The 23,352-nt window shown below is 46.1% G+C and overlaps 1 protein-coding gene across 1 annotated transcript in view; it reads left to right on the forward strand.

The window, feature by feature from the left end:
* Positions 1 to 23,352, forward strand: part of KDM3B (lysine demethylase 3B) — a 1,298,224-nt gene that overhangs the window by 911,747 nt on the left and 363,125 nt on the right. The window contains exons 17-19 of the mRNA XM_086931831.1: positions 11,886 to 12,057; positions 12,157 to 12,247; positions 12,341 to 12,471. Coding sequence (XP_086787957.1) covers positions 11,886 to 12,057; positions 12,157 to 12,247; positions 12,341 to 12,471 — 394 coding nt within the window. The remainder of the gene's footprint in view (positions 1 to 11,885; positions 12,058 to 12,156; positions 12,248 to 12,340; positions 12,472 to 23,352) is intronic.

Here is a 23,352-nt window from a genome sequence, read left to right on the forward strand (position 1 = left end):
AAGAGCTCTGAATGGGATCTTAGGGGTGGGGAAATCATATCGCCCGACGCCCGAGCCATGTTGATTTTTACCTCGGGCAAGAAGATTTAATGTCTAATTTGTCCGATGGACAAGTAGACATTAAATCGCGTACATAAAATACAGGCTTTGTGCACTTTGAGACTCACAACCAATCAGAAAGGCCGAATATGCTATTAAGGCCTCTGATTGGCTAGCAGTCCATGACTGGCTGTTGCCCGTGATTGGCTGGGGGACGGAAGCGGCAGTCTCAACATGCGGCAGTCTCAGAAATCTGGTGTCTCGCTTTCTCAATTTCAATGGGTTGGACGTGCAGAACCACGAGGAAGCGGTTTCCATTTCAACACGAGGGTAGCACAAATAGCTCGTTGCTGGGGCACGACCTGTAGAACGAGGTGAGAAGAAAGTGTGACATTAATGTTACCAGCTTAATGCAAAGTGAACTTGCGGCGTCAGGGTCGTAGGAATACAGTTCACTGTATCCTCTCTGCTCGCAAAGGGAAAAAGAAATGCAAACATCCTGCTGAGAGCTCAACTGAGAGCAGTCAAAATAACACGGCATTACGCTAGTGCCCATTTCAGATTCCACTTGAGAAAACAGAGCGTGCTAACTTGGGGTTTGGAGCGAACTGTTCTTTAAGTGGAGCTCAGCTATGCAACTATGCATATTATATTAAATTTGCCATTAAAGAATTGTACTGGGTCGTAAACATTTAACATTACCGCGCTCAGTATCTCAGCATCACCACACGTTAGCATTAGAGGAAATGAGCAACATGTTTGTTTTACCTCGTATTGTCTGTGACAGCTTGTGGAATTTAAAACTGTTGGGACGGATAGGCAATTTGTATTCATTTCCTTTAGGGACAGAGTTGCAAACCGTTAACCGGCACAGTACCTTTATCAAAGCAATCTACTTTTTGCCGGTATGAGAATTGACCTTGTGACAGTGAGCCTCTGTATGCTGTTATATAATATATATAAAGACGAAGAGATGTTGAAATTCCAGTGTCCTGAATCAGTCACATAGCGCAGACACTCATTCATTGGTGGGCTAATAGAGTGTGCGGCTCACATTGCACACAATATGACATGAGTTAACACTATCTGTCTCATTCTCTCTCCCTCGCCTTATTTTTCTCTCACACGCCAACATTGCATGCTCTCTTTCCTGCTATTTTTCTGAACCATGTGCCTGTGTAACCACATTTTGAAATAACTGGCTCGTGAGGATCGTGAATGCTGCATGCAGCCACATGCTGCAAGCGCCTAAGCCCTGTCTCTTCCTCCTCAAAGCCCCCTCTTAAGATGATTCTCGCAGCTCATTGCTTGCAGTTTAACTGGTTGACTTGTATGGATCAAACCACATCAGTCCAATCGAGGACGCCTGGCACCCTCCCCATTTTGCACATTACATGTTGCGTGTTCGGAGGACCGCATTGTCTGCTTTCTTCCAGGAGACCACAAAGAAAAGGATTTCCAACTAGTGCTCTAATTTAATTTGTGATAATTGGGTGTTTTAACAAGCACTGAAAATTGGGCAATTCCCCTAACACTCATTTGCACAGAATATCCTGCATGTGGGCTGCACGGGAGGCAAGCAGGGTTTGCATGAGACACCCCAGCACTCTGTAGGAGCAGTCCATGAGCTCCCAGTCACGAGACAGCGGGCAGCAGCTGAACTCCGTTACTTTATCATAGTTAAATGTACTCCCTTCAGTCTTGGAACCCGCACACCTTGGTTATATTCTGGTTTTAGAGGGGTGTAATTCTGCTCTAAAATGATTCTCTCTCTCCCTGTTGCTCAGACTGTGTCATAAAAAAAGTGAAAAATATCAAAACGAACTGCACGAGTGCACAACCTAGTAATTCCTCTCTACTAGTCCTTTCACACACTCCATGCACACCAATCGGTTCTTACTAAAGCACCTCAAGTTAGGGTGTTCCTGCTGTTATAAAAATGTTCTCTGTAATCCCCCCCGTTGCTCCAGGGAGTTAGACTGTATCAACTACTACACATGCAGTAAAGATACCAACGACTCCATGCTTCCTTGCACTAATACACGCACACATGCAGTCTATTGTTCATTTTCTCCCCCTCTCCCCCTTGCCCTCTCCTCTCTCCCTCCCCTTTTCCTTTTACCCCTCTCCCTCTCCAACAGGTTAATCAGCCCTTCAAACTAGCATACTGGCTTTGGTGCCTGAGACAGGCACATTGTAAACAGATCACGGAAGAAAAGACTCTGCCTGCTGATCTAACTCACTAGGATCGGAGCTGGGGAACTGCCGGTGTCTCTATAGTATATGTGGTAGCAGGCACAAAAGCCCACCAAACTACCATACTTGTATCTATCTGCACATTCAATAAGGCAGGTAGGCAAAGCAGACTGGATTACTTCCTGGTCCAAATGCAGGAGTGGAAAAGGGTACTGGATTTTAAAATAGTAGATAGAGATGACAGTGACCATAACGCCCTGGAGCTAGAGTATGTCATCCCGCCCCTGGGGGATGTGAGAAGGTGGCCTGATATGCAGTGCTCACTATTCTAGTGAACACTATGTATCAGTCCAGCAACCCTTATTGATGATTGGTTGTAAGTCAACCTTATAGACCAGCTATCCTAGTAGCGTGGATACGAGCAGTCTAAGGCTAAAGACTCGAGAGGGCGTGTTAAGCCAGCTGTTTACCACACATATACCCCTTGAATACCAAGTGAAAGGACACCACACAAGTGTTATGAAAATAAACAGTTATTTATTTAAAGATCACAACAGCCCTGTACTCTTTATGAGGACAGGGTACTAAGCACAAACCAAAACTCTTACAAAAATACTTAAGTTAGCACAGTATATACAAATGCCCGAGGGGCACGGAAAACCATATACTCTGAAAGTGGAATGCGAAATTCCTAGCAGGTAAGTACAGTACTAATAGCTTTTGGAATCGCTAGGACTTGACTAGGGAATCGTTAGATTACTTCTAGGAGGCCTAGGGGACTCGGGTGCAGTGTGTGCACTCTCACGCGAGATGCGGGACAAAAGTCTATGGTAGCTAGGAATTAGAAAGTTAGTGTTCTCGGGCGAACCCGACCTGGTAGGGAGAAAACGAAAGTAGATTCTGACCCTTGGATAGTGAGGCTATGCTGGGGCACCGAAATGCCGAAGTTACCTAGCCCAGGGGCTGCAGCTGCATAGGTCTGAAAAGACGTCGGGAATCCTCGTAGACGGACCAGGAGCCGGAAGAAAAGATGCTGGCCGGTGACCAGTGAAGAAAGTTCAGTTGGATCCAAGCCTGGATCTCGAAGATAGATGACACCTGAAAGCAGAGGGGACCAAGTTCGAGACTACTAGCCAGTAGTCAGTGGGCACCAGGAGGGCACCGGATGGTAGCCACCTCGACAAGGTGAGTGGGTGACGCTTGACTCGAAGATCTCACGGACCAGGAGGCGTTGTCGGCGACCAGGATGGAGGATCGAGCTGTCCCACGAAGATGGAAGCTGTCGGCGTCGCTGGACCCAGGATTGGGCAACAAAGCCTTGGCAAATTCAAGCCCACGCGGTGGACCTAAAATGGCGTCTGGGGTGGACCAGGAGGGTCCGGGGTGCCTCTCTTGAACAAGGAAGCAAGGGCCAGCCTGGAGCAACCAGACCAGCAGTCGTGAAGTCGTTGGGCGTCGTTCAGAAGGCCACAAGCCAGCCGGCTAGTAGCCAAACAACGCGGTGCACAGCAAACAGCAGAAGGGCCCCACGCAGATCGTGGAGATGCAGGGAGGCTGATCTTGGGTGCTGGAGCTGCGCAGGGTCGGGGCTTCTCGGACCCCAAAGCACTCACCAGTGGAGGACACGGTGGGCTTGCAGTAAAGATGTCGTGCAGTCTTGGCGATCGTCGGTCCCTTGAGGTCTCGTCGCACTCACGGTTCTCAGCTTGGCTGTAGAGGTGAGTAGAGGTCAGAGGTGCCAGGGAAGCCGGGTCTCGTCGAGCTGGGTCGTCGGATTCGTGATGAAGGACTTGCAGCAGACCGCAGTGTTCTTTAGGATGGTGCCCGCTTGATGCAGGGTGACTACTCCTTAGCCACAAGGGAGAATCTTGAAGAAGAAATCGTGAAGTCCTTTCGAAGAAAGTGGTATCTTGATTCCAAAGATGATCTAATTTTAACAGGGGGCCCGCTCCCATCTTTATACTAAAAAAGGGGGCTGACCCGGTGACTAGGTCCTGCCTATGGGTGGGACCAGGAGGGGGGTGGTTACACCCCTCTCCCCTGCCGGACTTCCCCAGGCCAGGGGCTGGTGTGCCCCTGGAACTGGTTCTGACTGGCCTATGCGTAGTGAGCACCGGGGTGCCACTCAGCAGTCACCTTCCTGAAAAGCCCTGCCTACCCAGGATACACAAAACCATGTCTGGGACGGTGCTAGCACCGCCCCTGACAGGAAACCCTTTGTCCAGGCTCCCCTCACTGGAAGGACTCCCAGCTGCAGGGGGTCAGACTCGTGTCTGTGGTGGCAGCATCCATTTTGTGGAGCTGAGGCTTCAGTTAACTTTAACCGGGGTTCACAGTTACATACATGTCGTGTCCCTCTAGAAGGGTGGAATGCTAACCCCGTCGCCAGAATTGGCGAGGGGTTAGTATTCCAATTCGTATGACACCTTACTCGACATGTTTTGATAAAGCAATACCAGAGATAGCATTTAACCGCGAGGATTATAATGCACTTAAGAGTATATGGTATGCGATATCATGGAACAGCTATTAGGACTTGATTCCGCAAGCTGCAGACAGGCTCAGCTCATGCCAGAGCACTATCTCACATGATTCCAAGCACTCTGCCTTCAGGATTGTCAAGGCCTGCCATAGGAGTGACTGATAGGAATCTGTGTGTCCATTTTAGGGTTAGGTATAGGGATACTACACCTACAGCAAAGGGTGATTACACGACTTTGCCCCAGCTGTCATGCAGCCAGTTGTGTCAAATTTAGGAGACCAGCCAGGGGTGGCATAATACATGCTGCAGCCCCTGGTAGCCCTGGGTACACCTATGCCCTGAGTTACAGGGTCTGATAAGGTGGCCCAGTACCACTTGGTAGATGCACCTAGGGTACATGAGGTAATTTAGAAAGAGAACAGCCAGGCTGTGGGTCTGATTGGCAGGCCCACAGCCAGAGAAAGTCGTAAACCAGTGAAACAAAAGCAAAAAATCTGGGTGATCATAGGATTGCAGACCCTACTCTCCTACAGGGGAGACTACACTATGCGCACAGGAAATGAGAGGGGGGTATCTCCTGGAGAACAACCGAAGGCGGATAAGATGGGAAAAGCTTGCCTCCAGTACCGAAAAGTTAGCCGCCCTCTACACTGGGATTATTCCCATTCTAGACGAGGCTTTTGAGTTATGGCGCCTTAACTCTACAAAAGACATTAGCGAGGTGATAGCCCAGTTACATCTAAATCTAACCAAGAAGCTTGAGGCTGATTTTTTAAGCATTGGACGACCAAGAGCGCAGGGCTTACCCAAAAATACCTGGTATAATAACACCTGTAGACTGGCAAAGCGGGACCTCTTAACCATGATAAAAGAGGGGGGCTCAAGGGAGGAAATTCGACTCAAAAGGAGGACCTATAAATCACTCATAACCAACGCTAAAATTGAGTGGGACGTTCAGCATTGGGAGAATCTATCGGAGTCCCTAGCTGAAAGGGATTCACGTGGATTCTGGAGAATTATAAACCACGGAAGTGGGGATCTCCCCTCGGCTGTGGAACCAAATATCGCTCCAAATGTCTGGCAGGACCATTTCCAGCAGCTATATTCCTCTGATAACGAGGAGATAACAACAATAAAACCCTCTACTCATAACACGCAGAGTGCTGTCCCCTTTACCATTAAAGACATAAGGGCGGCATTAGCAGGGCTGTCCTCCGGAAAGGCCCCAGGACTTGACGGGGTGCCGGGCGATCTTTTTAAACAAGAACCTGACATTTGGGCACCCTACCTGATGATATTGTTTAATGCAGTGCTGGGGGGGATGAGAATACCGGACACTTGGCTGGGAGCGGAGGTGGTCCCAATATTCAAAAAGGGGTCGCCCCTGCTTCCAGCCAACTACCGTCCAATTAGCCTGATCGATGTGACCCAAAAGTTGTTCGGCAGACTAATCCTTGATAGGCTCCAAACCTGGATGGATGAGACAGATATTCTAAGCCCTCTCCAGGCGGGATTTAGGAGGGGAGTCTCAACAGTCGACCAGTTACTTAGACTTAACATTCTGTACTGGAAGACAACATACCTAGAAGGGGGGTCACTGTATGCGGTTTTCGTTGATCTCCGTGCCGCCTTCGACCTGGTCCCACGGGCCAGGTTGTGGGCGGTACTGGCGGATATGGGTATTCCCGGCGATATACTGCACATTTTAATAAGGCTACATACAGATAATTACGCCCGTGTAAGATATGGAAAGGGTGGTAGGCTGACAGATAGGTTCCCTGTCCAACGAGGGGTAAGGCAGGGATGCGTGTTGGCGCCGACCCTTTTCTGTCTTCTTACAAATGGGGTAATAGAACATCTGAGTAGGATCCCCAATGTTGATGCTCCTCAATTAAACAACAGCAGGGTGCCTGCGATTATGTTCGCTGACGACACCCTGCTGTTGGCAAAAACACCAATGGGGTTGCAGAGAGTTTTGGCCGGTTTCTTGGACTTCTGTAACAAAAGGGGTCTAGAAATAAACCCCTCCAAGACCAAATTCATGATTCTCAGCAAAAAACCCAAAAACTGCCCAAATCCCCGTCTGGGATCTGTAGCTCTAGAAAGAGTCCAAGTAATCGAGTACCTGGGCATTACACTTAATCAGTCTCTGACCTGGCAACAACATAAATCAAAGGCCACTATAAAACTAATTCAGAGGGCGGGAGCTATTTCTAGAATTGCCAAGAAATCCTATCTTCGACCTCTGACACCGGCAATACACATCTACAAAGCGCAAGCTAGAGGAGGTATTGCCTACGGGGCAGAGTTATGGGGACACACATCATTACAAAACATTCAGGTCGCTGAAAATAATTTTATAAGACAGCTAGCGGCTCTTCCATCGAGTAGCCCCCTCCTCCCCCTGAGAATGGACTTGGCACTGCGCCCAATTACTGAAGAACTGGGCCTAAAACCTTTGACTTACTGGAGACGTCTGTGGAGCAGCCAGGATCTGGGTCACTACAGAAGCGAATTACAGGAGTTTCTCAGGCTAATACATGTGTCCAAAATCCCTTGGTTAAAATATATCCGGGACATGTGCACTACACTTGGAATCCCTGAGTTGTGGTGTAATCCTGAAACAACTGCCATAAACCTTCCAAGGAAAGAACTCTCCAGACTGTTTTACAATTTCATGCTCAAGAAAGCTCTGGGTTCAATCAGAGAAGGGTCTCTAAGTGACATTTTTACCAAAGCAAAAGATTCCTACAGACCCGAGTATGTTTTGGACGCCATGTCCCCTGTGCATGTAAGAAAGATTTTCCTGCAATGGAGATATGGCTCGCTACCTCTGAGGGCTTTCACCAAATCCTGGAATGGTAACCTTGAATTGGCAACATGCCCAGCATGCAATTACAAGCTGGAAAGTGAGCTACATGTGGTTTTCTTTTGTAGAGCGTACAGTAAAATCAGGAGCTACTGGCTGGTCCCATACCTAAAGAACTTGAATTTCCGAACCTATGCCCCAGCGTATAGAGTGCTAAAAACAGACTTATCACCTACAACTGTCTTTGCCATGGCGAAATTTCTGACGGCAATGTGGAGAGCACGCGCAAGAATTATAAAAGACTCTAATATGGCATCTCCCACTAACTTTTAAGCTTAAATCACACATCTTTTTAGACTCCAATCATGGCTTTTTAAAAAAAAAAACCTGTAATACAGAAATCATTTTAATGTTTTATAGTATGTTTACGTGTCTATCTTTTATGATCTGAAATGATCGAAATAAAGATTAATAATGTAATGTATCTATCTATGGAATGTAGGTTACAAACTGATCACTGCAGCAGACCTTTGACCTCATTGGCTGTCCAATCGGGAATGGAGGCTGTAATCAGTAAGCATCACCGTAGCCTGTGATGTGATCAGATTTTCTCGAGCTCTATTTAGGCATAGAGCCATCAATGCTTGGGTACGTTAGAAGTACAGAATCATGTTTAGACTTTTGCCCTCACCCCTATTGCCACCCCTGAAGCTCATGCCAAGCCCAAAACCCCACTCGATGCCTGCACTCTCCCATCCGTATTATTTTTTATTCTGACAAAAAAAAAAAATTTCAGGGGATCTCTGGGTCATAACTCTTCATCGTCTCTGGTTCAGTGTCACCACTAGGTGGCATCATAGCCTCCAGGACAGGCACCTGCGGATACAGAGCTGTTTCATTGCCCCTTCCACTTCCGGTGGCCAGAACCCACCTTCAGCAGAGACCCATTTGCATCTCACAGCCTCCACCTCAATCATAGCCACTCAAAGGCTTGCCCGGTTCTTTTCACAGTTTGATGTTGCCTCTGGTGGAGTTCAGTGGCCTGCAGGATGGATGCCTGTGGCTAGCATCAGAAGTCTGCAGCGAAACTTGCACAGCCACCTGTGAAAGACCATAAAAAGTTAGAAAATATTTTGGGTTTTTTAGCCACTGCTTTGACCCCGTCCCCAGATTCACTAACCCTGCTTCCCCCGTTTCGTGCAGCATCACAGTTCCTATCCATTTTTTAATGCAATTCAACCACCGAGCAGACAGCACCTTTTCCAGCCTCGCAAACTGTTCCTGCTACCACCCCTGCACTCTCACTGCCCTGTGAATACAGTATTCAGGACTTGCTGCCATGGGGTTTGGAGGGCAGGACTGGAGAAGAGGTAGGGCCAGGGCCTCCTGTCAGACTCCAGAGCGGGTGAAGGGAGGAAAGAGTCCCCTATTACGAAGAGAGTTGAATGGGGCTGCCCCACCATTTTACCAACCACCATCCCTCTGCCCTTCACACAAAGACCACACACATACCCACCCCGCTCCTGACTCCCCTGTTACAGCCAGAGCTGCCGACTTTGAACCTTGGGTGCCAGGTTTGAGTCTCAGCATTGCTAAACATTCTGTGATTCTGGGCAGGTCACGTAATCTGTTCTGGCCTAAAAATAAAAAATACATTAACCTGATCTTGTGTATTGTAACTGGTGCTCATGAGAAGCACTCCAATCCCTTTGGGTCATGATGGCGCTATATAAACAGTCAGCAAAAAATAAACGCTCACATGACAAGCACGGTGCTTTCCTTTCAGAGACGAAGCAGACTCTGAAGCTTTCACTTTTTAAATGTGAAAGGAAAGAATCCTGCATCTTGAACTCAGACTCTACCACCATCAGTGCAAGTGGTGCATGGAAAGTACCTCGGTGTTTAGGCCTGTGTCCTGGCTTGATAATATAACTTGCATTTGTAAAGCACACATTTACCCAGAGGGGTAATTTTGTGCTGAATAATAGATGTTTATTGTTACCCAACTCACTGGTACTAATTATATCGACGTCAGAAGGATGAAAGGCAAAGTGGTCCCTGTGGGATGTGAACCTGTGACCATGAGGTCAAACCCAGTGCCGTACAATAGATGCATTAGTCCACTAATCCACCACACCTGATATGTCACTAGAGAAAATACATTTTGTGGTGCTTTTGGGTGTTTGCTCAGCTATTATTGGATTTCTAAATTCGCTGCAGAATAAACAAACTTCATTCGCCAGATAGCATTTGACTTTCCAAGAGGCCAGAACAGTGTTTCCAACTCTACTGTGACTGAGCCTAGGCGTCATTGCCAGGTGTGACATAAAATGCTGAGTAGTTGCAGTTATTCACTAGCCCCCCATCTCAATGATGCTCTGCTCTCCACTTCTAGATTTACTGTCATTTCAACTTAACACTTCTTCCGTTTGCTTTGAGACTAGTGCTTCCTTTCCAGCTTTGTGAGTGTGAAGATTTCACAGCTGCTACATGTCCTACATATCTGAGGCAGGCAAACTTGAACATAAGTTGCTAAGCTGCACCTCTTCATGTTATGGTAGCTTACTCTACTGCTGCCTACTATATGCATGAGAGAACCCTGTACTGCTACTGCCAGTGCTGCATATGCTTTTTGTGTGGGAGAAGAATGTGGAGATGTTAGCAGTGAGTGCACAATAATATAAACACACCACACAGAAGTGTAAAAGGAGGGATTGATTTAACTGCCCATTACTGCCTATTGCGTATTTGTGGATACTGCCTCAGTGAACCACAGCACATCTGCTAGGTGATTTTGCTGCCCCACGAACCATTCATAAGCTCTGCCAAGAAGGGCAGTTATTCCCATCCATAAGTTTCAGAGCATAACATTTGAGTATTTTTGAAGCTGGACAGCTATGAGTTGGCCCTACGATGAAGAACACCCTTCTGTCCTACAGCTTCATATTTCGACAGTCTGGTCTGTGCCAAAAACACTTCAAGAAATGTAGTCCATTACCAGTCTGCACTTTTTCTCAACTCATGAAAATGTGTTGCATGCACACTAGTTGATAATTGGTTGCAGTGTGCACTGACACATCTGCACGCATGCTGTACAACCATAATTGGATTTGCATTTGAAATATGTATTGCTCAGTATGTTGCACTGATTCTAGTGCAGATTCTCTGTGCAGACCTACCATAGTAATTTATGGAGTAGGCGGGGCAAGCAGTTACCTTCCCAGGACAAGTAGATTTATGTAACATTTTGACCCCTGGCCAAGTAGATTTTTGAAAAAATTCCACACCCCTTTTGGCAATGCTGTATGTTTAAATTGATCTTATTACAGGGGAATGCTAGACCATTGATAGAAACCTTTGGACAATGTCATTGTCCCCTTCGTTGAAACAGGCCAATACATGTTCAACCATAAATGTTTACAAGTTGCTTGGCCATCTCACTGGTGTTAATATCTATTCTTCCCATGTGCAGTTTAGTTATGTGTTAGTGTTACTGGACAAGAGGATTGCTTTACCCTATGTCAACAAATGCAGGGTAGAAGCTTCATGGAAGTTGAGCAGGGAGGCTAGTATGGCTTTGTCTTCGGGATATTCTTGTTCACAATGCTTGTATGACAAGTGAAAGCATTACTAGGGCAGATGCGGTCACTTAGGCTTCAGACATATAGGTAAGTAGTCTTTTTCCTGGTATGATCTCGAATATGTTTTTTAAGTGAGTTGGCGTCAACAGTTAATGCCCATGTTTGCCTTCTGATGTTGTAGAGGAAGTGGGCTCTGGAAATGCATTCTGCTCTGACCCTCAAAGCGCCAGTTCCTGAAAGCCTTCTATTGATGTATTCATTATCCAGTAATTCTGCTGGTCTCAAACTGATTCAGAAAGTTTCAAACACTTATCATCCTGTTGACTTTAAATTAGCTGAAGAGAGTGGTGTTGGTCTCTTCGGCTACTCAGCAAACTCCTGTTGGTCAGACTTCCATTTTTCATTATAAGTTAGTTGCTTACAAATATAGGGAATATATCTACAATTGAGGACTACAATAATTCCAGGTACTAAATTATCTTGTTCTTATCTTGTTATGTTATTATTTGTGGAATTTAGGGTGTTTGTCAATCCATCATTTCCCCCAAGAGGTTTTAAATGAAATATTGGTCACTTATTTAAAATTAGAATTATTTGTTATATGGGATACTGAAAAAAAAAGAATGTGCATGCACTTTCAGTACTCAAAAACTTTGCCTCTGTTTCTGGTAATTTAACAAGGGTATGCTGTTCACACCTCTTGATAATGGAGAAAGGGATAATAGAACCTAGCATGAATTTACTTCGGGATGAGTAAAATGCCTTATTTTCTTAACAGCCTGTGCTGGTTTCAGGAGTACAGAAGAAGCTGAAATCGGACCTTTGGAGACCAGAGGCTTTTAGTTTAGAGTTTGGAGATCAAGATGTTGACCTTGTGAACTGTAGAAACTGTGCTATTATTTCGGATGTGAAAGTTCGAGATTTCTGGGACGGATTTGAGATCATTGCCAGTAAGTGTCTCTTGGTACATCTGTAGTATACAGGCCAGTTGTGCTTTGTGATCAGTATCCCCACATGATGGTTACATTCCCGTGCCTTTACTTTTGTAGAGCGACTAAAGTCTGAGGAAGGGCAGCCAATGGTTTTGAAGTTGAAGGACTGGCCGCCAGGGGAAGATTTCCGAGACATGATGCCCACAAGGTCAAGTACCTACAGCTCACTAATAGTTTGTTCTCCACTCTTTGTATTTTTCACTTTTGATGCTCAAATCGGTTTTTGTGTTATCTCGAACAGGTTTGTCGATTTGATGGATAATCTTCCTCTTCCAGAATATACCAAGAGAGATGGCAGACTGAACCTTGCTTCACGATTGCCTAGCTACTTTGTTCGACCAGATCTTGGCCCCAAAATGTACAATGCATATGGTAGGTTAATGTTATAGCTTGCTCGGATGGCTCCATAGTACGGCACTGCTTATATATATGCTACTTTAGTTTGGCTCTACAATCATGTCTATTCTGTTCCCTACTCTTTATGCCAAGTAAGTCAGTAAAGCACCAAGTGAGATTTAGAGTGGGAAATAGCACGCCTTATGTAGAGTTCCAGGCATTATCTCTGTCCTCTTTGCACTACTCTCAGGTTCCCAGATGTGAGCAAAGGCAGACTGGTAAGTTATACTAAACAGTCTCTAATCTGAATATATATATATATATATATATATATATATATATATATATATATATATATATATATATATATATATATATATATATATATATATATATATATATATATATATATATATATATATATATATATATATATATATCCCAAATGTGTGGGGTTCATTTAAGTAACCTACTTGGAAATATCTATAAAAACACATACAAAGTCAAACATCTCCACCAAAAACTAGTATGGAAGAGATGTGTGGAGGCCTTCAGCTGAAAGCAAGACAAATAAGTGGTGTCCATATAGGCGTCACCCCGGTGCGCTGACATCAGTTCCTTTCGTTCCGCAACTATATTGCAGATTCGGAGAGCTACCTTGTTCATTTTTTGGTCACTTTTTTCAACATTTTTGTGGTTATTTTTTAATTTGTTCCCAATGTCTGAGGGATCTGGTCCCCAACAGTCCCACAGGATTTAAACCATGTGAGGAATGTCACACACCGATGCCTTTATCTGATCCCATCATGATTTGCTTGGGATCGACAGCACCTTCAGGGATTGTATCTACTGCAAGTTGATGCATTCCGAGGCGATTCACGAGCAGGAGATAAAGCTCCTGGCAGCACAACAGAAGAAGGCTCTGTACCGTTCTTGACCCTAATCCTGCAGAAGATCTTAGGCCAGTTTCAGAGAAAGTCTTCATCCTGCTCCTAGTTGTCAGTCAGGTAAGTTGAAGAAGCACAAGAAGTCAAACAAGCACCATTCTTCTAGGCGCTGCTTCAGCACTCCATCTAGAGGGCCGGCGGCTGAGTCTGCTCCCCGCTTAGGTGAGTACCAGGGAGATACAGATACCCATGCCCAACTTGGGGAGTTTTACAACACCACAACACTCGATCTTTTGATCAACACCTCCCTCTGGCACAACTTGGGTCCCACTCAATGAATAGCTTCCTCTACGACTCTGATACCGCATCACCTTGATGCCAGAGCTGAGCAGCGCTAGTGCTCTGAACACATGTCCAGATACTGACTTAGTTTCTCATCCAGGCCCTACAAGGAGGAAGAGCCTCATTCGCTATGGTGATACAAAGATCACTTTGGGTCCTCAATTTGCAACTTCCGAGGTCAAGACTAACGTCTTGACTGAAGTGCTTCAACTAGATGTAAGCTCTACCCAGCCTTACTCTCCCAAAATCCCTCTCCAGAGAGCCTAGTGGTGCAGGGTTTGGTGGCCAAACGGAACCAGAGTGCATTTCCTAGCACCTCACTGGATAAGGAATCAAAGAAGCGGGTTACCTTTGGAAAAGGGCTAGTTTCTTCTACAAGCCTGGCATTGGGCTCGGTTAACATTGCATGCCTCTTGGGCCTGTACACTCACTCCTTGAGGCACTCTGCACAGCTGCTGCCCAAGCTCTGGCAAGGGAGTCTGTCCATTGGAACCAGGCATTGCTGAATGATAGTGACACAGTGATGTTCTCCATTCGGTGTGGACTGGACACCACTAGCTCACTAGGCAGGGCCATGGCCTCAACGGTGGCACACTGCAGCCATGCCTGAGGTCAACTAGGTTTTATGGGGATGTCCAATGTTACCTGATAAACATGCCCTTTGGCTCCTATCTATTAAGTGGTAAGGCTGACATTGCGCTTTCAGGAGAGCCTGGTCACCGCCAGATCTCTGGGTCTCTCCTTGGGTTCCTGACACCAGCACTCCAACTTTCACTCCTTCCGTGGCTACCCCCTAATCTCTTTGGTTGGTCCACAATGTAGTATACCTATCGTGTTTGCGGCAGGGTCAGGCACCAACTGCTGTAATGGCAAGCAATAATCTGACAAGTTGGTGCACCAAACTGTACAGTGTGGTTATACCCATCCATTCTGTCCTTGCTATGTATGTTAACGCAGGCCCTGTTGGCAAAAGGGGCCATCGAGAGGGTGCAAGCATCAGAAGTAGGAAGGGGTTATTCTCCTGTAGGTAATTTCCTTGTATAGTCAAAAGCACTAAATATGTCCGGGACCCCGGAGCACTTTTTCAAATATATTTTCCTAAGTATAGAGGTTTGCCTTTCTTCGGGAAGGCCTGTCGAGTCATTTAAGAAAGAAACCTAGTATGCTGTCTATAGGAGAATTCTACAATGGCCAAAATCTTTTTGATGGATAAAAAAAGGTGCCAGGAGAACTGTCTATGCATATAAATGTTATGTCTTTGTAAAACAATACAAATGTCTTTCCCAAACCCTTTTTAGTAGATTATAGAAATGAAGGAGCGTAGGACAGTAGCGCCATAGGCTACCATTATAAGAGCTGAAAATAGATGTGGTGCATTTAAGAGCCCAGGGACCTCCAGTATGCTTAATTAGAGGCAGTTGCCTCAGTTATGTTTTCCGGCACCTGCTGATACAAACTAGGAACACTACACTTGGCCTTTCCAGGGCTTTTCTCTTCACAATTCAGTTGTGAGTTTTATCGAAAACAACTTTATTCTGTGTCTTTCAGCTCTTCCTTGCATTTTATGCAGTTTTCTGCCATTAACTTTGGGGTATTTTGTCTTTATAAATGCCATCTTTATTTGATAAATGCCCTTCCTGTGGGAGGAAGCCAAAACAGACCCCCATGATCTCTGTATTGTTTGTCCTCTAGCGCGTCCTCTTCCTGAAGATTGTCTACACTGCAGGGCCTTTTCCAGGTGAACCCTACGTGTTAGGTAGATGATTCGCCTCCAGGGCACGAGGTAACAGCGCAGAAAGATAATGTAGTCTACAGGTTAACTTAGAGAGCGAGGAGAGGCTATGTCCTCTTTCACGGCTGTGTCATCAACCTCTATTGGACATGGAACATCCAAAAAGAAGAGGTTTTCAGCTCAAAAACCGTGTAATTCCCCATTGACGTTGAACATCGATGTCAAAATAAATTACTGCACTGACCTGTTAGCTGTCAAGAGCTGGTTCGACTTTGACGAAGAGAACAACATTGAGACGGAGTAGGTCGTTGTCGAAGACTAATCTGCCATCATGATGGCACAGGGCTGCAGATCGCCGTCAAGGAGTAGGTTGACTCGAGGCACACAGTCCTCTCAACATAGAGGAGACTAAGTTCAGCGGTGAAGCAGATCACTGTCGAAGCATCACAGGCGGTCAAAGTAGAGGAGCAGGTCGACATACAAAATAAGTAAAAGGAAGAGGAGACTCGTTTGTTCATCACTATGGTCTGACTATTCCAGAATGTTATCTTCGAGGTAAGAAGGGTGTACAGTTCCTTAAGGAAAGACAACAAGAGAAGAGGCGTTTTTTAATGTTCCACTAGTGCGGTCAAATAGGAGCAAGAAACCTCACACACCCGGATGGGTGTCATGCTTCATCATTGGGCTAGCTCCCAGTTGGGCTGGTGCTGCAATGCCCGATTGCCTCCCAATAGTGGGTTCTTTGGCAGAGATCTTTTTCCTCAGCCATTTGATGAAGTGATGGGGGGTGTGGGCTAGTGTGGTGTGTTTCGAGTGGTGAAACAAGTGGGTTAAAATTGGTTAAAGGATGCTCCGGGTCAAACCATTCAATGATTGAGCTAGCTCACCTATTTAAAAAGATATTGTGCTTAATTAAGGATATAATGGGCCTCATAAGCTATGTGGAAGAATTGTTCTAATAGTCAACGTGTTCGAGGCATATGAGCTGTAGATTGTATACTTTAGCATAGATCGCCATCTGGTTTTGTGCTCGGATGTTTGCACTTTGTTTTTGTGGAAGAAGTCTTTGTAGTCACGAGATAGGTTACTCCTCCTTATGGTGATAGTGCGCATGGACATCGACTCCATCTTCAGATTGTTTTTTTCCGCCATTGGTTTCGGATATAATCTGCTGTTGTTCGGTATCTTATTCGATTCCCCTTCGACGCGCAATCCTTCAACGATAATGTTTTCGATCGCGCTCCTCGGTGCGCATCTAACAAAATCTCAACACCTTTGATTCCGGTCATCGACGCGGGCCGTTGGGCCTATCCGTGCCATCAGGCCCTACAGCTAATAGAAATAACTCCATTAAAAAAATACCCCCTGTGTGGTGCCAAATTCCCCCACACTGATTTCCACAAGGTCTGTAACCTTTGCCTCTCCTGAACATGAGGACAAAGATTGCCCCGCCTGCGCTTCATTTTGATCAAAGAAAACCATACGTGATCGCCACATCTGACAAATGCATTGCCTTACAAGCAGCGAATCTTTGACCCGTTGCCAATACCCAAGCTTTACTGGCCAGGTATGATGGGGCTCATTACGATGAGCTTAAAGCTCATTTCTACATCTTCCCGATCAGTATAAGGCTAAGGATAATGGCCTCATACAAAAGTGAAAATGAATTACAAACACTACTATAAAGTGTGCTCTTGATGCCGCTGACACAGCTTCTCCTGTGGTTAACACAATCGTTTTATGGCGTAGGCACGCATGGCCACGTATATCTGGGTTTAAACAGGATGTGCAGTCCACAATTCCTAAACAACCCTTTGACCAAGAACACTTATTTGACCCACTGTAGACACATCTTTGGAAAAAATGAAAAAGGACTCAAACAGCTAAGTCCATGGGAGCCCTACAGGGAACAACCACTAGAGGTTCTTTTTGTCGCTCCTTTTATAGGGGCGCCTCTAAAACTATTGGAACGGACAACACCTCATCCTCCTACAAAACACTACTCAAACCTCCCCTAACAGAGGTTATTTCAGAGGAGGTTATAGAGGAAACAACAAATGTAGAGGTCAAGGTAATAACACCCGCACCTCTCCTATTACAAAATAGTGACTTCCCTCCACTTCACCTGACAAATCCACTCCAGTCGGGGGAAGACTATCACAATTCCTACCTGTCTGGAATTCCATTACCACAGACAAATGGTTAACTCCCCCATTCATACCCTCCCAAACAACGTCCAATGTCCACAGAACATCTGACACTGTTGAAACAGGAGGTTCTCGGTAGGAAAGTGGGTTTCTCTTGCAGCAACTCCTCCCCCCCCCCTCCCCCCCCCCCCCCCCCCCCACACACACACACACACTTTTTGCCAGACTACTGATGCACTTTTCTTTGGTGTGCCCTGGGTCCCTGCCAATCAGGTTCCCAAGGCCTGTGTTCTACCCCCAAAAACTAACCCAATTGACATCTCTGGCCACAGGTCAGCCCCTGGTAAGTGGTAGCACAGGTACCCAGGGCACTGTGACCAGGGAAGACCTCTAAGGGTTGCAGCACTTATTGTGCCACCCTTAGAGGCCCTGCACCCTGACACTCACACACACTACCTTGGCAAGTTGCGTGTCTTGGTGCAAAACAAAGTGAAGAGTCGACATGGCTTACATCCCTGTGTCATGCCCACAAAGCACTGCCCTGGCATACATCAGTCACCCCTAGCTGGGTGCCCTATGCCAGTGGTGAGGGTACAGGTGCATGAGCCCTGTACCCCTACAGTACCCACGTCCATTCCTGGGCACTGTAACTGCAGTCCTGCCATTAAGAGTATATGGTGCTGGGAGTTTTGTCATTACGAACTCCCATCACCATAATGACTGCACTGAAGACTGGGAAGTTTGGTATCAAACTTCTCAGCATATTAAACCCACACTGATGCCAGTGTGGGATTTGATGTAAAATGCACGACAGAGAGCATCTTAGAGATGCTCCCTGAAACTCGACCAACTCCTAGTGATCTTACTGAGTGGCTGCCTAGGCTGCCATCACCAGACATGTTTCTGGACCCCTGGGTCGAGAGCTTGCTGCTCTCGGGGGCCAGAAAAAATGCACATCCTGGGACGAGGTGCCAAGTCTCCTCCTCAGGATGGGCAGGGCTCAAGAAGGAGAAGCTTCAAAGGCATACCGCCTTTGTGAGTCTCTCCAAACCACTTGCTGTACTCAGCAACTGGTCCCCCCCTTATTCTACCCCCCACTTTAAGCGGTGGAACCAGCGGGAAAAACGAGTGAAGAAGAGGTGTTCCCACCTCTGCCAACTCCACTCCTAAGGTAGGCGAGGTGAAGCACAACCTCAAGTCCACGCCATCTTGAGGATGTGCCAACCAGGGACAGGCTCCTGCCCCCCTCCCACTGGAGAGTGGCAGAATAGGGGGTGTACCCGCCCCAGGGAAGGGACCCATTGGTCCCTGCCCTTTACCTACCTGTAACACCCCTAAATTTAGTATTTAGGGGCACCCTGAACCTTCCTTCCTGATATCTAGCAATAACAAGAAAAGGAGGAGAAGCCGTGCAGAGCTAATAAGAGGACGACGCCCACTGACCTGTCTCTCCCTCGAAGAGGACTAGCCCTACAGACCTGTCTCCCCTCGAACCTGCTCCTGCGAAACCCCGCATGTCCAGCGGCCAGCAATCTCTAAAACCCCGGAGGACCTGCCTGCATTCACTTTCCAAGCTGTTTCTCCTGTGAACACCGGACTTATTTAAACTGCAGCTTCTGCTGCTAGCCAGAAGCCGTGAATCCAGCACACTCTGCACCCGCCGAGTGTGCTGGGTGAACTAACACCACAAGGAGGTTCCCCTGGCGATCCTGACCCGAGATCCAGCCACCCCTGACCTGCCTCAAGCCTCCAGACGACACCTGCTGCCTCAATCAATAGGACCCCCCCCCCCCCCTACTGTGACCAGAGCGGGGTAGAAAATCCAACATCCAAAGGCACCCCTGCACCCGACGCCCCATGGCCTGTGCGCCCAACCCAGCGGTGCCTAACCATCCCTCTACATCCCAACTTACCCCTCAAAGTGGTGGTCGCTCCTGGAAGATCCTCGTCCCCGAGCCTGCAGTATTTCTTTGTCCCAGAAAATCTCCATTAAAATCAACAGGGCACCCAACCTCAAAACAGCACCCGGCTGCCCTAGCGCAGCTGAGGGTGCCCCTTTGGTGCTAACTTGATCCCCAACTTGCCCAGAGCTTAACTCTAGGAGCTTTGCTCCCACAATCCTGTGGCCTCCTTCCCAGCCGCCACCAACTGGAGTCCCCCTATCCCCCATAGGATAACATTGGGTGTTGCCAGAGTGCCGCTGAGGGTGCAACAGTGCATCACTGACCCTGGGAGACCCCGGAGTCTAACCCCAGAACCCTAACTCAAAAGACCAATTACTTACCTTGAAACCGATAACTAATTTTTCCTCATAAGATAACATTGACACTTTTTATCCTAAAACGTTTCCAAGTGTCGACTTTTGAAAACTACAAATATTCCTTAAAAATCAGCCGAATAACCAAAACACATTTTCTAAACTGTTATCAGGTAACGTCCCAGTGCTAAATCCAGGATCCAGCACTGAGTAAGAAAAAGCAACAATAACCTAACTTACGTACTAATTGAATTTCCTCCCATAGGATAACATTGGTGATTCTATGTGAAAACGTTTTTTAGTGTCAACTTTTGAAATGCATTAATATTTCTTAAAAATCGTACCTTTAACCAAAACGCATTTACTCACCTGTTTTCAGGAAATGTCCCATGGCTGAATCTAGGATCCAGTCCTGTGTTGGTAAAAGTAATCTGAAAAGTAATTAACTGCATTTTACTTAAAAAGCCCTTTCAATTGAATGTACTATACCTGCAATGTGTTGCAAACTGCTTTCTTAAAACTGTAACCAAAACCAGTACAAGTTACACTGCTATTTTGAACGGTGCCCATACAAGTAATTTACTACTGAGAAATATTTTTATGCTTACCTGCACCAGGATTGCTTGGTTCCAGAAATAAAACAGTATATTTTTTATACAAAACAATTGGCCTAGAGTTCAGTTCTTGAGTGTGTGAGACCATTTGCTGACTGTGTACATCGTATGCTTTACAGTGTCCTCCGATACTGCCTTACTGCTCGACCAAGCTACCACTTTAGTGAGTAAGGTTCTATCTAACATTAGCCCCTGCCAAACCTCTGGAGACCCTTGGACTCTATACACACTGTACCTCACTTTGGTTCAGTATATATAGAGCCAGTTTCTTACATTCTCTCCTTATTACAAAAACACGCAATAGAACCAGTTCCCTTACCTTATCAAGGAACGGGGGTTTACTCCCTCTACTTTCTAATATCAAAGAAGGACGGTACTCTCAGGCCAATACTAGACCTCCGACCGTTAAATCGCTACATACAGTCGAACCACTTCCACATGACCACTCCAACAGGTCCTCCCACTGCTCCAACAGGGCGATTTCCTTGCCACTATAGATCTCAAGGAAGCCTACTTTCATATTCCCATTCACTCCGCTCACAGAAAATATCTACGGTTTGCAGTGGACAGCCAGCACCATCAATTCAAAATCCTCCCATTCGGAGTGACTACAGCACCCCGAGTCTTCCCAAAATGTCTTGCGGTAGTCTCAGCTCATTTGCGTAGACAACACATTTGTGTTTCCTTATCTCGACGACTGGCTAATAAAAGCCGTCACACGCACACTGTGTGCATAATACACACAAAACAATCCAGCTGCTCCACGAATTGGAATTCACAGTAAACCTACCCAAGTCACACCTTCAACCGTCCCATATACTTCAGTATCTAGGTGCCACAATAGATACCTCAAAAGCCCTTGCATATTCAAATCTAGTCGGGATAGTCAGCAGGCAAGCTCTCATATCAAGATTTCAACCTCAATACCCTCTTCCAGCTCGAGTGTTCATGCAACTAATAGGGATGATGGCCTCTTGCATACTCCTCGTTCCCTATGCAAGACTTCAGAATCGTCCCTTACAAGAATGTTTAGCACATCAGTGTAATCCAGCTCAGGGTCAGTTAACAGATCTGGTGTTGGTGGACAGCCACACGTATCGCTCTCTGCCGTGGTGGAACATACAAAACCTATCCAAAGGGCGGGCGTTCATAGGCCAGTTTCCACAGATAGTGCTAACCACAGACTCATCGCTCACCGGCTGAGGAGCTAATCTCCAAAACCAAATTGTACAGGGTATATGGACTCATCAACAGAAACAACTCCACATAAATCACCTGGAATTACTGGCAATCTTTCTAGCACTAAAGTTGTTTCAACTCTTGCTAGTAGGCAAAGCTGTCTTGATCCATACAGACATGACAGCAATGTATTACATACAAAATCAGGGGGGACACAAACTCTTCAGTTTTCGCAACTAGCTCAAAGCGTATGAAAATGAGCCATTTCTCAAAAGATTTACCTCCTCGCAGAACAACTACCAGGAGTACACAATCAGATTGCAGATCTGCTCAGTCGCCTAACACAGCAGATCCACAAATGGGAACTTCATCCTCAAGTTCTTGGTGGTCATCCTGACATAGATCTGTTTCCCACACCCCAAAACACAAAATGCCCAAGCTTCGCCTCCAGATATCCTCACCCATTGGCCAAAGGAAATGCGCTATGGATGAACTGGTCAGGCAGATTTGCATACGCTTTTCTGCCACTCCCGCTCATTCCGTTACTGGTTCGGAAGCTCAAACAATACTCCCTCGCAATGATACTAATTGCTCCAACATCGGCACGTCAACCATGGTTCCCAACCCTGTTGTAACTTTCAGTCGTGCCTCCATCAAAAACTGCACAACTCCACCAAAAATCTCACTCCGAACCATGGAGAGATAAGACACCCAGATCCCAGTCAACTCAACCTTGCGATCTGGCTCCTGAAGTCCTAGAGTTTGGCTACCTTAATCTCCCGCCAGGCTGCATGACATCATTAAAGAGGCTAGACATCCTACTACTAGAGCATGCTAGGCAGCAAACTGGAAGCGATTTGTCATTTATTGTACAAATAACAAAATCAACTCGCTAGATGGGTCCATCCAAAACATTGTTATCCGTTGCATCTACAACAATGTAACCTAGCATATAAATCTATACGGCTACATCTTGCTGCAATTGCTGCTTACCTCCAAAAAGAGACAACATTTGTCGTTGTTTAGAGTACCCGCTATCAAAGCGTTTCTGAAAGGACTGAGAGAATATTTCCACCTAGAGTTCCACCTTCTCCTATATGGAATCTCCATGTAGTTCTCACCAGACTCATGGGTCCCCCATTTAAACCTCTGCACAAATGTGAGTTACAATTCCTTACTTGGAAAGTAGCCTTCCTGGTAGCCATCACAGCACTTCGAAGAGTTAGTGAACTCCAGGCAATAACCATACAAGTAGCATTTTTACAAATACACCATAGTAAAGTGGTTCTTAGGCCTAATCCAAAATTTCTACCTAAAGTGTTATCTGCCTTTCACCTTAATCAGTCTGTTGAACTTCCAGTTTTTTTCCCTCAACCATACTCGGTGGCAGAGCGCGCTCTACACACACTAGACGTTAAAAGAGCCATATTCTACTACATCAAATGAACTAAAAGGTTTAGAAACACAAAACAACTTTTTGTAGCTTTCTCCCCACCTCACAAGGGCAATCCCATTTCAAAGTCTGAATTACAAGGCGGATTGTTATATGCATCCAAATATGCTATCTCAAAGCTAAACGCACATTAACCATTCCCCCTAGAGCTCATTCCACACGCAAACTGGGGGTTTTCTATGGTATTCTTAGGGAATATTCCCCTAGATGACATCTGCAAAGCAGCAACTTGGTCTACACTGCATACTTTCACTAAACTCTATTGTGTAAATGTGCAAGCAAAGCAAAAAGCTTCTGTGAGCCAGG

Source organism: Lissotriton vulgaris, chromosome 7 (genome assembly GCF_964263255.1).
Source record: "Lissotriton vulgaris chromosome 7, aLisVul1.2, whole genome shotgun sequence".
Taxonomy (NCBI): Eukaryota; Metazoa; Chordata; class Amphibia; order Caudata; family Salamandridae; genus Lissotriton; species Lissotriton vulgaris.